Below are 15,717 nucleotides of genomic sequence, written 5' to 3'. Positions count from 1 at the left end.
GCCGGGGCGGGCGGCGGCTTCGCCGTCCTCTGAAGCCCCGCGCCCCGTCCGGCTGACGATCCCCGCGCCCGGGGGCCCCCGAGGTGGGCCTGGAGCTCCCTGCGGCCACATACTCACGCAGGGGCTGCCCCTGCCGAGGTGGGTCGGCGGCCTGGGCCAGGCCATGCCATGCATGGAAGCCCCTGAGAGCTGGGCACAGCTTCCTGCCCTGCAGCCGGGGGACACGGCTAGGCGGGCATCCTCCGCAAAGCCAGGGCCATGGCCGGGCAGCCCTCCACCCATTCTCGCTTTCTCCGCATGCCAGCAGCCTTGAGGGGTCTTCGCTCACTCAGCTATGTGCTGGGCCATCGGGATGGGCCCTTCCTGCTCAGAGAGCTCCTACAGTGGGGAAAGGGGCAGGGAAAGGGGTGTGCTCCTGGCACCCAGCAGCACCCTCTCACCACAGGCCCTACTGCTCTGTCAGGCACAGCAACATTTCCTCCCAGCCACAGCCCCTTCTCTGAGCACTGCCACTTCTGGCACAATGCCAGGTATTAAATAACACAGAGGAACGGGGTCCAAATCCCTCTCCTTTTGCCCAGCCTTAACAAGGAGACCGTGCTGCTGGGAGACATGTGGAGCTCATTCTGGTACATGCAGCCTGCTGTACAACCAGGTGTCCATCCAGGCCCAGCTCTTACAGCATGCTTTGCCGTTCGAAGTCTGCCCCATGATCCACTGAGCTCAGTCTTTCCTCTGGCAGTGGCCTGCACCCTGGGGTTGGGAGATGGCAGCTCCCTGTGGTCCCATAACACACCTGACTAGGCAGAGATGCACAATGCAAAAAGAAGGGGTTGGGGGGGTGGGGAGGGTGGGACACAAGGGTGGGAGGAGGGTGAGGAGGAAGAAGAAAAAAATCCTTCTGGTCCTATTTGGCCATCAATTGGTGCTCTGGGTCATAAGATTAAATCAGGCTGCACTCAGAGTGCAGTGGCAACAAAGACTTAGTTCTGGATGCAAAATTATCTAGCCCCTTTATAAGCCTTGTCTTCACCATCAGGCAAGAGCAGGGGAGGCACAGGCATGGCTCTCTGGAAGCTGTACAGTTCCACATGAGGAGCTGGGGGGTGGCACATGGCAAAACCCAAGAAAAACACAAATCCTCCTTACATTAACTACAACTGTATCCCACTGTCTGCCTTGCAACATAAATACACACCACTCAAGTAACCTGCCTCAGCCGCAAATGGCTGAGTCAGTAAGCCAGTTTGGCCCAGGTCTCAGCTGGAGAATCTGATAACTCTGAAAAGTTCATGGCTAGCTAAACCTTCTCTTAGGTTCCTCCACACAGAAGCTCATTATTGCTGTTGCGTAAAAAGGGGAATTGCCTAATTTCATGGCATTGCTGTCTCTGTAAGCTGGCACAAGCAAAGCAGCTGGGGTGGAACTGACTCTGCAGGGCAGTGCTGGGATAGGGGAGAGCCCTTTTTGGGGCAGAGGTGGGACACTCCCAGGCACACCACAGAGCAGGGTCTCTGCAGGCAGGCAGGACTAACTGACAGCAAATGGGTTCACTACTGCTTGACTCCAGAAAGCAAGTGCCTTGAAATCATCTCATCTATTCACTGCCACATTGTCTTTGGAGTGATTCCCCTGAAGCAGGACTCACTCACATTACTGGGAACCACTTGCCCCGAGCCAGGATTACAGCAAAATGTGGCCTTCCTGAGACAACAAAACTCTGCTAAGGAAGGTGTCCCCATGGCAAGCAGTCTGCACATATTCCTAGTTCTATCTTCACACTGTCCCCATTTAAGGATGCAGGAACCAATGCATTTCTTATTTACTAGGTGAATATTGATTTTCTTTTTTCTCATTAATGCCTGTTCTGTGCCAGGCTCTGGCTGTAACAAGACCTGCATCCGACTGCACATGCACTAAACTAGCATTCTGAAATTGTTTTCAGTACTTAAATAAAATTACCATAATGAACCATAAGAGCAGAAAGAAAAGGTGTGTGTGTGAACAAGCTGTTTTGTGTTTAGAACTGATTTATGAAATACAAGAAATATTCAAGCATTATAAGCAGTTAGTAAATTGCACTGACTGCTTTTTTTAAGAGTTCAGGCCTCTTTTGTATTGATAGATTATTATTTTTTCAGCTCCCAATCAGTTCCCTGATTCCATCTGAACTACTCACTGAATTCAACTTGTTGAATAAACTCAAATGAAGAAAATACTCACTTTTCACTTGCAGAAGAGGCACTTGGGATCAAAACCTGGTTTAAGCACTGCAATAAACTGCTTCCAGATGCTTAGCCAGTCATGTTTCCCAGATAAGTATGAGAATTTTTCTTACAAACTGTATCAGCTAACATGTACTGTTTGACTATTTTTAATATCTTATTTTGTATATTTTAATAGATCAGAATAACTTTAGACCTAACATAGCTTGTGATTATTTCATGTTTAATTTGAGATAGTTTTTAAAGGAAAATGCAATTAATATAAATTTAAAACATCCAACTGTAAAAAAAAACAAACCCCAAACAACCTAGGCTCCAAACAACTTTTTCCTAGGCCAGGGAACTCTGGGGACTGCTTTGGCTTGGCGAGGCAGCAAATCCCATGGGGACAGGGAGAGAAAGTTGTTGGCGTATTAAATTGTGAATGTGTGAACCAATGCCTATGATGCACCAGTTCACCCCAGCAGCACTCGCTCCTCAGTCTGATTCCACCACATACATAATTGTTACCTGCATCTCCTGGGCCTGTGAGTAACCTTGGGTGCAGCATCTACTACTCCAAGCCCTGGACCATGCAAGCATGAACTATGTCGGAGTTCCCTTGAGCCCTGGCTTACCAGAGGTCCCAGCTCCCAAGAGCTGCCCGTGGCAGGACATTTGGAGGTGCTGTAAGGAGATTCAGCAAGGAAATCCCTCCCTTTTGTCCCCACTTCCAGAGATATTAGATGGCATTTCAAAGGGTTGATACCCTCTTCCTCTGATGGGGATGCTGTATTCATATGAGAACTGGCTAGGATCTCTCCTCCAGGAGAAGGGAGACCAAAAACTGGGATGACACAAGAGAAGAAACAATCAGGTGTGAGGTCAGTGCCTCAGAAAGAAGAAGGAGAGAGAACCAAAACCAGTGGAAAGTAAAATGAAAAGGAGGAAAAAACCTGAAAGAGTGGGAGACTGGCTGAGTCTTGAGTCAAGGGGAAAGCCAAAATAAAGTCACAGAGCAGGAAGGCCAATGAAGAATCAGAGACAAAGCAACAAATTTACAGACACAACTGAGGAGAAGGAAGATGCAGCTAAGCAAGGAGTACAGCCTAGGCCTGACTGGCTTCTTGTCATCAGCAGGAGTCTGAAGATTGGAGGGCACTTAAAGACCGAGTCTAGAAGGTCTCGCTGCTCTCCTTCCTTATACATCCTGGACCATAAGCTAATAAAGTACTTTCTGCCATCATAACCTCACCGTGTGGTCCATTCCTGCCTCCTTCACCATCATACCGTGCCCAAGTTAGCGCCATCTCCATGACAGCAGAGGATACACCAGAATGATCATCTCATAGCTGACCCATAGCTAAGCTAAGCTACTATTTTAGACCTCAGGTATAGCTGGCTTGTGGATTACAGGGCTGGATAGAAAAGACTGGTCCTGGCAAGAGATACTGGTGTCTGGTCAGGAAGGGTTCTCCCCTCTAAACCATTCTTCTGCTGGAAGCCTTGTTGCTTGGAATGGTATAGCTGTTCTCAGCCTCATTAAACAAGAAGAATCAAATAATCTGTGTTGGACAAATCCTACATTTGGTTCCCAAAAATTCCCCAATGGTATGGAGCCTCATATGTATTGCCTCTTTTCTTTTGCTTCTCCATGCTCTTGCCACACACTTAAATGGCATTTGGCAGTTTCTGGGGATTTTTTGAGAGGAAACGGCCAACAACTGAGAAACAGTTCCTTCTCTGTCATGTAGATGGAAGGGAGACACAACAAGTAGTCACTGAAGCCAGAGGTGAAAGAGGTGTCCACATATATGAGAAGAACAGGTTTATTTGCGCTACTCCCCCCCCCGAAAATTACATTCAGTAACAGTATCTACTTTTGAGTTCTTTGTTTCACACAAGCATCTCTGATGCCTTGAGCAATTTCTGAGCCTCCTTCCATGGGCTTTATACTTGGTAGCAGAGATCTGAAAGCGACAGTCACCAAGAAGACCCAAAAGATGCTCCACCACAGCTGATCAGGGACTTGCCGAGTTTGGGACCTACCTCAAACATCAATGGCAATCACCACCATCGCTCCAAGGCAATGAGGTTCTCTCACTAAGATCCAAAGCACAGCCAGTCTTGCCAGAGGAGGCCAGACTGCTGAAACACCTCTGACCCACTGCTCCCTCTCCAGCACCCTGCAAACCCCGCATTCACACTAGCCAAGAGAGAAAAGCCTGGGAGCCAAGGACAGCACTGGGGGGATGAGGGGCCTCCTGAGAATTTCAGCAGAGAAATAAACACATGAAGCTGGTCCCAGGGCTCTCATGGTGCTCCAAAAACAGACACACACACATTTGTGCCATAGACCCAGAGGAAGAGTTCACAAGTTGGCAGACTACCACATCTGGCAGACATCCAGGAATCATGGCTCTGAGCTGTCCTCAAAACAAGACAGAAAGACACTGGGTCATGCTTGACCTGTTCCCAGACACCTCCGCCAGTCTACACTGCATCAGAGAAATCCAGCCTCACTTTGAGAAGGTCCCAGCTCTCTCCTGTCACCCCTTCCAGAAATGCACAAAGACTAGGCTGCTGACTGGAGAAACTGAAACCAGGAACAACTCCCAGGTGCCGGGAAGCTTTCACGCATTTGTTACAGAGACCCGTTTGTGGTCTCCCAGCCCAGGTATGGTGTTGCCCCATAGCCAAGAGGGCAGCCTTTCCCCACACACACACGCGTGATACTCACAGCCTGCGCATAGGCGCTGTATGGGCTGAACGGCAAGGTGAGAGATGGAGTGAATATCCCCAGCTGCCCCACCATTTGCTGCATACGACGGAGGGTCCTCTCCTTATCTGTGTCAGCAAACTTCACCACTAGACTGGAGGAGGCGCCCTAGGCACAGAGAGAGGAGACAGAGAGAGGAGGCAGGGGGAGAAGAGGCCGTGGGACAGCCAGAGAGTCAGCAGTCAGGCAAGGTGGGATGGGGCAGAACAGGCACCAGAGAGGAGTGGGAAGAGGAGCAGAAGAGCAAATATTGGCGTGAAAGTGCTCAGGAGCTGCCTGGAACCTGGGCTGTGCCCTTCCCCATCCATCTGTCCGTCCAACCCTTCCTTCTCCCACCCTTCCCCTCATACCCTGGGCCTTGCACAGCTGCACAAGTGGGTGCACACATCCCTGGCTGCGTTCACCAGGTGATGGTGCAGCCAGGAACACCCAGGACATTGTCAGCCACAAGCACCATCTTTCCACCACCATGAGCTTGGCTGGATAGGCAGAGCAGTTCCTGGCAGCTGGAAATACCCCTGCTGCAGCAATGCACTATCCTGCCCACAAGGTGCCCCAATCCAGGTTAGAGATTGTGAGAGATGAGATTACAACTGCAGCTCCACTTGCACAAGAAGGCACAGTTGTGGCTACATAACCCCACACAATGCACAAAGCATTCCCATCCACACCAAGCCTGCCCCAGAGGCCTCCTTTACTGCCTAAATAAGAGAAGGCGGGGAGCGTGCACAGTAACTGGAGTCCTGACTGCTCACATTGCTGAATTGTTAGCTTGCACCCTGCTCAGTTTTGAACTACTCCAGGTAGCTGTCTCCAAGACAAATTCATGACCTGGTTCTTGGCTCTCTTTTAATTAGCCTTTATAGCTCTAAGCGCTGTCACTACCAGTTTGAACAGACATAGATACACACACCAGCCCAGAAGACAGGATGGTTCCCGAAGACAAGAGCTCAGATGTGCACACACACCCCACACCCCCCCCACAACCACACGAGCTGGAAACTGCAATTGAACCTGTCATGGTTTTGGACAGTGAGGGAAGGTCCCTGCAACAGGGTCATGGAAAAGGATTAGGAAGAGGGTAGGTACCCTGGCCTTATACTCACGGGCATTGTCTGGCTGCCATGGAGTGCGTGGATTGCTGCCTGAGCCTCTGTGTGAGATGAGAACTTTACAAAAGCACAGCCTGGAAAGGGACAGAAAGAGCACAGGAGATTGCAGTGACAGGACGGCTGTGAAAGTGCCCCTTGCATCATCACGCAAGAGACGGTATCTGGATCTCAGGCCGGGCAAAGGAAAGCCACCCCAAGAAAGGAGTGAACAAAAAGGATGACTCATCCCAAGCCCTCTATCCTGGAAAAAACAGGAAGAGTCTCAAATCGCTACTTCAATGATATACTCTATAGAGGATGTCACCATCTCCACCCTTGCCCCTGATTACCTCTTCCCCAAATTCTCTATGCACTCCTAATTGTGGGTACAAACATTTCAAATTGCAGACCCAGACTGAGCCAACAGGCTCACTAGTGATCCTGATAACTCAGCTACTCATCATGCTCTGCTTCCCCTCCTTTCACCTCGGTCTCTGCCCATCTTCCCCAATCTTTCCTTGCAGCAGACAACTCTTCCTGCCCTGCTCCCTGTGCCTGGCTGTGATACGGATTCCCATAAAGATGGGGTGGGGGAATAAATGCCCCAGTGGAAAGGAGGCAGAGGTGGTGAGGCAGGTGAGTGCTACCTGAAGAGCAGGGAGAAAGGGCACAACACACAGAGGGGTTCACACCTTTGCTGTTACCATCAGGTCCACGGAGCACCGTACATTCATCAATGACCCCAAATGGTTCAAAGAGCCGGAGCACGTCATCCTCAGACTGCTGCTTATTTAACATGCCCACAAAGAGCTTCCTGTCCCCTAGGGGCAAACACAGAAACATCAACCTTCTATGAGGCGTACAGTCCAAAGCAGGAGGATAGGGACACTTAAGCACAAAACAGCCTAGTGTTGAAAACATGCCTGCCATGGAAATGATTTGCTGTTGGCTGAAATGTTTCCAGGGGTGAATATGCAGGGTCCTCTCAAGCTCCTCACACCTGCAAAGGTTTCTGTGGCTTCCCCTGTCCTACCCTCCCCAAAGGAAAACAAAAGATTAATAATTTCCTTCTATTCATTAGCCCTTTCCTTTGAATGATCCAACACAAATGGTAGTAAGAAAAACTGCCTGGGCAATTATACCCTTTTTGAACAATATGTGAAGTCCAAGAGGTACCTTAGGAACCCAGGCAGGGTGAATAAATTCCAGGACCCTTGGCTTCTGTTTCCTTTTTCTTCTCTCCATGATCACTGTTTCCACAGCTGCTATGTAACCAAGCATCTTAGCTTCAATTTGCCCTTCCTTACCCCAGTCTAACCAGTATGTCTACCGAGCTGTCCTCTAAGGCCTGGAACAAACCCTGGCATCCTGGGTCCCAATTTGCCTCATCATAGGATCAGCCAAATGCAAGACAGTTGGATGAGGGCCAACAAACAGCCCCATGTCCCCACTCCCCCCTCTCCAAGGGCATTTTGTACCCATGTCACACTGGTGGGGGGCTGGAAGGCTGACCAACACATCCAGGACTTTGAGCTCAGGGTCCATCTGGGTTCCTCCATCAGAACAGAGAAGTGAGGATTATGGTTTTGTTGGGATGGCCAAGTGTGGAGGTAGGAAGAAAGGTGCACAGCGCTTTCTCCCCCTCTCTGCCCCCATCAGTACACACAGGGGCCCATCACACAGCCCGATACCATCCAGTCGAGCACAAACACAGCAGTGGTTGGAGCAACATCCTCCACAGATTACTGTGAACAGCTATTAAAATAGCACAACATTAAAATACCAGCCTAAATGCCAGCCCAATCTCCATTTTTGCAAGGAGACAGTTGTGCCAGCTACAGAGTTAATCCTCCCTCACTGCCCCAAACATGCATGGAGAGACATGACCCATAGGAACGAATGTGTCAGGATATGGCTTGGGAGGAGCAGCGAGAGAAGATTCCTTATTGTTAGCGACAGGATCAGAGGGGCTGGCTTCAAACAAAACCAATGTAATGTGATGCAAGTCAGGGAAAATAGCAAGGAAGCTGCTATCTGTTTGAGGGTGCAGTGACCCGAAAAACAACAGGTCTTGGAGCTACAGCAGCAGAGCAGGCTGCAGGGGTGGTGGTGTGTATGTATGGCAGGAATGGATGACACATTACACATTCACACTGCCGGCAAAGCCTCCCCCAGCCCCTTCCTTGCACCCCTTGGCTCAGAGGATGGTTCCTACCCAAGTAAGTAAGCAAGCTGCCTCCTCCCAAACTGCTCTGCCACATACAGACACACTTGGGAACACATGCAGGAAGTATCTACATGTGCCATTGGTCCCTTGCAGAAAAGCAGATGCACACACACAACATTAATGGACAGGCACATCGGCTCACGCATGCACAGGAACATGCTTGCACATTGGCCCAGCCCCAGCAGGTGCCTTCAGAAACAAACTTCCTCAGTGAGCAAGAGGGATGTGCAGACAGATGCACTCTTCCACCATGCAGACACCACAGGAAGCCGCTTTGCATGGCTGCACCACCCCATGGAGCCCAAGCACAAGCTCATGCAGGCACAGCCCTCCACTAGGCACTAGATGTACATGCAACACAGATGCGACTTTGATCCACCACACATAAAGGGTTAAAAGTGCTGTATCTAAGGCTCTTACCCAGTCCCAAATAGACACTCCTAATTTATATCACTGGAAGTGGCTGAAATATATGGCCTTGGGTATTTTTTAAAGGCCAAATTTCTCGGCTTCCCCATTTTCATGATTCCCTGGATAACTAAACGTGGGAATTTCATCCCACTCCATTTTCCTTGTGATTCTTTCTACATTTCTGCCTGCACCTGCATGACAATGGTTGCATTTTGGAGACACTATTTCAGCCGATCGAGTCCATTCAAAATTTAGTGCTCTGGTAATGCCCCATAATCTGCAGCCAAGGCACAGGAGCTAATAAACCAGGTGCTGTACAGCTGCCTTCTTAGCAGCAGATGCAGATGCAGACAGCATCTGCCCCCACCCAAGGGCCAGATCAGAAATGCTGGTGGGCAAACCAGCCAAAGAATAGCACATAGAGAAGGTGAAAAATCTGACTGGAAGGGGAGTGGGAAAAAAAACGGGACTGGTCAGGAACATATTTACTGGGAGCTGGAGAGGAGAATGGAAACTAAAGGAGCAGTAGTTCTGTGCTCCCATTAACATCACCCGGTGCTGTATGTGATCCCAGTTTGGCTATGGGGGGGACACTTGAGCTCTGCAGTGTTCCCCCTTCCTCTACCCTGAATCTATATTGCAGCTGCAGCCAGGCCTTATTTCAGATATGTGCACCATGCTGTGGCTTTTGGATTGCAAACACGGCAGGAGTTCCTCAAAAAACACATCAACAAAGGGGAGAAACACACTGGGAAATATTTGTACTGACTTTAGATGCTGTAAAATAATCCTCTGTTCTTTGAACTAACAAGCAAATAATTGTGGACTAAGACTTAACAGCCAGAAATGCACTTGATGGTCTTGCCTTGCTCTTTAGGGAACCCAGCAGGCTGTCTGGCTGTTTGGGTCAGGGTGGCAGGGGGGGTGTCAAGACAACTGGGAAAATCAGTTATATTAGAAATTTAAAAAGCTGGAACTCTAGGTGGGGGCAACATACAGCTACACGGATGTAGTATTTCTTTTGTAACACTGGCCTTTTGCTTCTGGATCTGATTTTGTGTAAAGTGAGGTTTTTGCCAAAGAATAGCGGGTAACCAGTGGAGAGTCAGATAAGTGGTTCCAGTTTTGGCTGATGACTAATTCAGTGCAAAGACCTGATGATTACCACAGCCACCCAAAGCTTAAGTCTCCACCAAGCAACAGTCTAATGGATGCAAGAGGCCACAGCTTTGCAATGGAGGCACCGAACAAAAAGGAACCTTGTCAACTTGCAACCAAATCAACATTAAACTCTGAGTTACTAACTGTTTTCTCCTTCAGAGAGCCTTGAAATTTCCTGGATAATTCTTGTGGTTTCATCCTCATACCATTTCTGTTGGATCAAAAGCATTTTTCTTTACCCCGCATTTTGGGAAATGTCCATTGAAACAGTGGATGCTAGTCTCCATTCTTGCAGTTTTACTGCAGGTCTTCTGTTGTCTGACAGGGCTCACTAGCAAAACATTTTGGAAGTCCTGTGTTTATGTGGGAATTCCAGCTTTTCTTTTTTGATTTTGGAAGAAAAAAATGCCAGCCTTCCTGGCTATGCAGAACAGGTTAAAACTGTGATACCTTAGGGACTCAAGCTATAAAGGCAAATATAAAGAAACACACCTATTGGTTTTGAATCTTTTCTGAATGCCCAGAACAGCAGTATTAGAAGATGGTGAAGTCACTGACAACATAAGAGAAAGATTTTTTTGCAGTTATTTTCATTTCATACAGCCCAGTTCCCAAGATTGCACGTAGGAAAAGGATCCAGGCTTGTTCCTCTAGGATGCCTCTCTGCAGCAACCAGGGACCTGTGAAAGGGCTCCTCTGCTGCTTACCTCTCTCCCTCTCCACGTGTTGGAGCCCAACCCATGATCTAGTGCTCTCTCGCTTCAGGCAGCTTCCAAACAGGGGCATTCCCCTACCAATAACCAAGCTGCCTCATCTCTCCACAACTGGGCCAAAACCCTGCAAGCCCTTTCACCTGATGTCTGCTGTCACCACTCTTAAAGCGGTCAATCCCAAATCAGCTGGCATCCTCGAGCCACTGCTGTGGGTCACTGGCTCCTTTGGCTCCCCAGCAGGGACTCCTGCAGTGCTGGAAGATCTAACAGCACACCCTCCTCCTGCCTTTTTTCCTTCACTTTCTCTCCAGCTCGTTTTTCACCCTCTGATTGGCAATTTCCCATGCTGTCCAGCAACCAGGAAAATTGTCTCTGATCTCTCACTGTTGAGTTCCCATGGAAACATGCTCTGGGCACAGTCAGTCACCCAGGCAGCAAGAGGACGGCCAGTGTGGAGCAGGTTGCTGATGAAGATACCATGGGAACAAGCAAGGGGTTAAGGCTGAATGCTTCAGCCATGAGAGAGAGAGGAGAGCACACAAGCACTGGACACTGCTCCTCTTTAAACCCAGTGGATTTAGGTCATCTGGCCAGCAGCTGTCAGCAGCAAGGATCAGGGAGTGGGAGGAAGCCCACTCAAGCAGTTGGCGTGGATGGGACGCAGCAAATCTCCTTGGGTATGCAGAGAGCTTCCTTGTCTCTAAGGCAGTGCTAATGGGCTTGGGCTAGCTGTCGTATCACATCAGTGCAGCAGAGTGCTCCAGGTCTCGCAAGAAGCACAGACAAGCTCCTCTGCCCCCCCACTCCATGTCCTCCTGGCACTCCCAGGCTCATATCAGAGGCATGAGGGAAAGGAGGAAAGAGCTGGCAAAGCCTGTGCCAGAATCACAGGTCCCCCTCTGAACTAATGCAGGCAGCATCTTTTCACTAGTGAATTCCTTCTGCAGGGTGCAGTAACACTGAGCATCCAGATATCCCCATGCAGCCCCTGCAGGGTTTGGCCAAAACTGCCTCTTTGGCACAAAAATTAGCATCTCTTAGACCAGGAGACAAATTCTGGTGCTCTAACTTCATGTACTTAATTCAGGGTGCTTAATGTGAGAGATGTCAGTACCTGGAGAGGATAAAAGAGGTTCCCTTCAAGGATAATGCAGAGCAGAGCCTCACTGATGCATGCAGCTGTTCCCTTGATAAATTCCTAGTCCAAGCAGTTCTGCCTTGCCCCAAATCTTTCTTTTACCTCCTGCTAGTGTGGGGCTATTGCTATAGGGAATGGCTCTTCCCATATCTGCAAACTTGCTCATCCACTTCTCTGACAAGCGGAGCATCACAACAGAAACCTTTGGAAAGAGCAACCTGATTCAGACAAATATAGGGTGCTGTCTTGATGCTGCTTCTGCCTCAGGAAAAACTCCAGTTCGTCATGGATCCTGTGGGAGCTACTTGTTTCTGAGCTCTGCAATGAAGCTAGAAGGAAGCTAGGAACATGGGCTGGAGGGAGGCAGGTGTTCAGACTCCAAAGGCTGCTTTTCTCTATGACCTTCTCCATGGGAAGCAGAGCTGATGCCCTGATGTTTGCAGTCATTAGAGATTGTGGCACCTTTCATAAGCTTAGAGATTTCAGAGTCCAGTGCCTCTGGACAAGCCAAAAGCTTGCCTCCAAATCAACATCCTGTTTTTGAACTTGTTGGCCTATTTCAGCTCAATTTGACAGAGGAGCTGAGGCATCAGAGATGTTAAGTCCCAATACATTTTGTGATACTAGGTGGCTGTGTATAGAAGAGAGTCCCTAGTAGTGCCCCACCAGCAAAAAAAAGGCTGCAGAAATGACCTCAGCCTAGTATTAGACACCAGAGATTCCAGAGTTGCACTCATCAAAGAGACACAAACTGTTAAGAAAACAAAGCTGCAGAGGTCAGTCTGTTCACAGCCTGAATTGTCTGTTTGGGCTGTTTTTACTGCTGTTGTGTGAGGGCTTAATGCAGGGTAGTCAGCTGTGCATGGGTGGTACTGGTGAAGGTAAATGTGTGCATTTGCCTATGAATGTGTATGTCAAGTGGGCACATGTATTTGCAAAGCAGTGCACACATGGGGCATCTGTCTATAGGTACATCTGCCTGTGTCTCTCTGTTGGCTGTGATGGTTCCTATGCAGCCATGTCTTACAGCCTGAGAGTGCATGGGATCTGCCAACATGTACATGTAATGGGTTTGTGATGTTATTGGTATGACTGGCAAAGGCTTTCCTAGTCTCCTATGCTTTTTTTTTTTAAAGACTCATAAGGAATAACCTCAGATACAATTACACAATTTCTGAATTAATTAGAAATCTGGGGTGCAAATTTTTAAAATCAATGTGGTGGGGGAAGGATTGACCACCTCATGGTTGTATCTAGAGGCAGTATGAGGTGCCAGCAAGTAGTCAGCTTCCTCTATCCCCACTGTAGGCACCACTAAAGGACAGTTCATCCACTTCTAGTATCGGTGTCAAGAGTGAGAGTGTGAATCACCCTGAAGGCACTGGTCTCTTTTTACTGTCTATAGGACGGACAAGGACCTTAAACTCAACCTTGAACCCAGGGGCTGAAGTAAGGTGAGATGAATCCAGTCCTATATGTCTCAGGCATGCTAATTTCTTTGGAGGCTTAAGCCACGGTTCTTTTCAAAGGGAGCATGTCTACAGGTGGCACATCTGGGATTCTCAGTATAGCCCAAGGGAATTAAAATGCCCAGACTTCAGTAAAAGTCAGGTATCTAATCCCTCAAGTAAATAATGAAAAGTCACAGATTCTATTTGGAAAAATGATCTGACTTAAACAGATAAACCTTTTTTTTTTTAAAGGAGGATCACACAACCATAAATACACATATTCATATAAAATATTACAAAATATACCTCATGATCCTGCCAGTGCAATAATTGAAAGTCACTACAAACTGCTTGGAAGTGACCCCTTAAAATTTAAAACAAAAGCCTTCCAAATCTAAACACAGCATGCAGAATATGCTGCCCTACAGGACAAACAGTCTCACACAAATTCTCCCCTCCCCACTATTAAACTGCTTTCAGAGGCAGCACCAACAGCACAAGGCATGGAGAGGCAGATGCAGGAATGGAGAGAAGAGGAGAAGAAATGTATCAGTAAGACAAGGAAAAGCAGAAAAATGAGTTCATAAATTTGGAAAGGGCTGGAGTTACAAACCTTCTCCACTTGGAGGAGGCATCTAAATTGCTGTGACCTCCCCATTAAATTAACAGAGATTCTCCTGTTCCCAATCTTCCAGCTCTGAACTACTCAGTATATGCTGCTCTAACCAAGCTGGTCCCCTGCAGCCTGACAGCACCTCCGTCTCAGGCCTAAACTCAGGATCCTCTCCCTTCAGACACTATTTCCCCATCACATGCTATTTTCTGCAACAGCACTTGGGCCCTGACAGTGTGATGGGGGCTGCTGCAGGACTGAGAGTGGAGAGGCTGAGACAGTCCAACAGTGATAGGGGAGGCAGAGGAGTGAGCTGCAGACAGGACAGTCAGCTACGGAGCAGTGAGCTGAACAGGTTAAAAAGCCAGTGCTGCTGCAGGGATCTGGCTTTTATCTGGCTGATCAGGTATAAGACTGAAGAAACCTCTTCCCAACTGCTTACACCCTCCAGGACCCCTGGTGCCATACACCAAAGTGCACGCCTGCTTCAGTAACCTCCTGGGGCAGACACTGTCAGGCTAATAATACCCTCAAAGGGCTGGGAAAGAGTGGAGTGGGCAGCCACATTATTACCCTTAGGACTTGGGGTGCTCTCAGCTGCCTGCAGTGCCAAGCTGAAGACTCCCCATCAAAGCCTATCCCTAGACTCTCCTCCTACCCCCCCAAATCCCTGCCACACACAAACATCCCTTCATACAGACTGCGGGGAGAGGAAGGCCAGGTCAGGACCCTGTCTCTTTGCTTGGTCCCCCTCACAAGCACAAAGTCACCAAAGAAGAAACAAGGAGAGATGACAACTACCTCCACGGCTCTCGCTGTCTGCAGGTTTCACTTGAATCGGGCGTGCCATCTGCAATGAAAGAGAAATGCAGAGGGTTAGAGCTTGGCCCATCTGCCTGGCACATGGTGCTGATGGCAGTGGCACCAGGGTGCCCCCTTCTGCCTGCTGTGCAGAGTAGGAGAGTGGGAACCAAGATATCGTGATGGCAACCAGAACCTTTGGAGAAGAGACCACGTGGATTTCAGACTTCTCAAAAGGAAACCTGGCGCTTTTCCCTGCTCAGCTGCTTGCCTGCAGAGAACAGCTCTCCTGGAAATGCCCACCATTCATAAACCTCTGCCTCCTCAGACACAGCAAGTGGCAAAGAAAGGCCTCCAAGGAAGCAGCTCATCACCATGAGACTGGAGACTGAACAGTGGTCAGGGTGGCCTAAGGTGAGACTATGCCTGGAAGTTCTTCCTATGCCTGCCCTGACTCAGCGCAGGCATGGTCACCTTACCTAACTGAGCCACTTACTTTCCTTGCAGGAGGGAGGAAAGACTGCCTCTGAACTTGGCTTGCAAGCAGGCACGTTATGTTTCCCCTTCCCCAGCCCTCATGCAGTCAGAGCTCTGTGCACCAGAGTGGCTCTGAAGAAGGGCAGTGCTGCTCTCCAGCATCATCTCCTGTCCACAATGGGAATGCTCAGGTTGAAAGTGACAAAACTCCTCTGGGTTGTGGAGAAGAGCTGTTTACCTCTCTTGCACCAATTAGTGTCATCAGCAATAATCCAACCACAAGCAACAAGCCTGAGGGGTAGCTTAGCTCACGTGATATGGGGACTCTCCAGGTAAGACAGAAGAACACTTCTACCCAGGAGTAGCTGCATTAAGTAACCCACAGCTTTAACTGTCTGATTGGCAAAGCAGGGCAGAACTTTGGTCTGCTGGAAGGTATGCATGTCCTGTGCTGCCCAGAAAGGCAACTGACAAGCTGTAGCCTCCTTCCTAGGCTAGCAGGATCCAACTGAGCCAGAGTCTCCTCCGAGGAATGGTATACAAGGCAGATTTCCACATTCACAGCACATCTCACTCTATGTCTCTCCGCATCATTCACAGAGGCTGACAGTGACTTGAATCAGTGACATTCATAATAAAAATCAATCAGGA

At 48.9% G+C, this 15,717-nt stretch overlaps 1 protein-coding gene across 3 annotated transcripts in view; it reads right to left on the bottom strand.

Annotated features, from left to right (window-relative positions):
- Positions 1-15,717, bottom strand: part of CELF5 (CUGBP, Elav-like family member 5) — a 32,988-nt gene that overhangs the window by 4,648 nt on the left and 12,623 nt on the right. Inside the window, exons 2-7 of one of the 3 annotated variants that reach the window (XM_009279819.1) lie at positions 14,584-14,638; positions 13,202-13,213; positions 12,349-12,357; positions 6,767-6,895; positions 6,090-6,169; positions 4,945-5,091 (exon numbers count right to left, since the gene is read on the bottom strand). In XM_009279819.1, coding sequence (XP_009278094.1) covers positions 4,945-5,091; positions 6,090-6,169; positions 6,767-6,895; positions 12,349-12,357; positions 13,202-13,213; positions 14,584-14,638 — 432 coding nt within the window. Of the gene's footprint in view, positions 1-4,944; positions 5,092-6,089; positions 6,170-6,766; positions 6,896-9,564; positions 9,582-11,366; positions 11,374-12,348; positions 12,358-13,201; positions 13,214-14,583; positions 14,639-15,717 lie in introns of all 3 variants that reach the window. The other 2 variants (XM_009279818.1, XM_009279814.2) reach the window with 2 other exon arrangements.

Source organism: Aptenodytes forsteri, unplaced genomic scaffold (assembly GCF_000699145.1).
Source record: "Aptenodytes forsteri isolate BGI_AS27 unplaced genomic scaffold, ASM69914v1 Scaffold147, whole genome shotgun sequence".
Classification (NCBI taxonomy): domain Eukaryota; kingdom Metazoa; phylum Chordata; class Aves; order Sphenisciformes; family Spheniscidae; genus Aptenodytes; species Aptenodytes forsteri.
The sequence above is the reverse complement of the archived record's forward strand: the minus strand, read 5'-3'. Positions and strand labels throughout refer to the sequence as shown.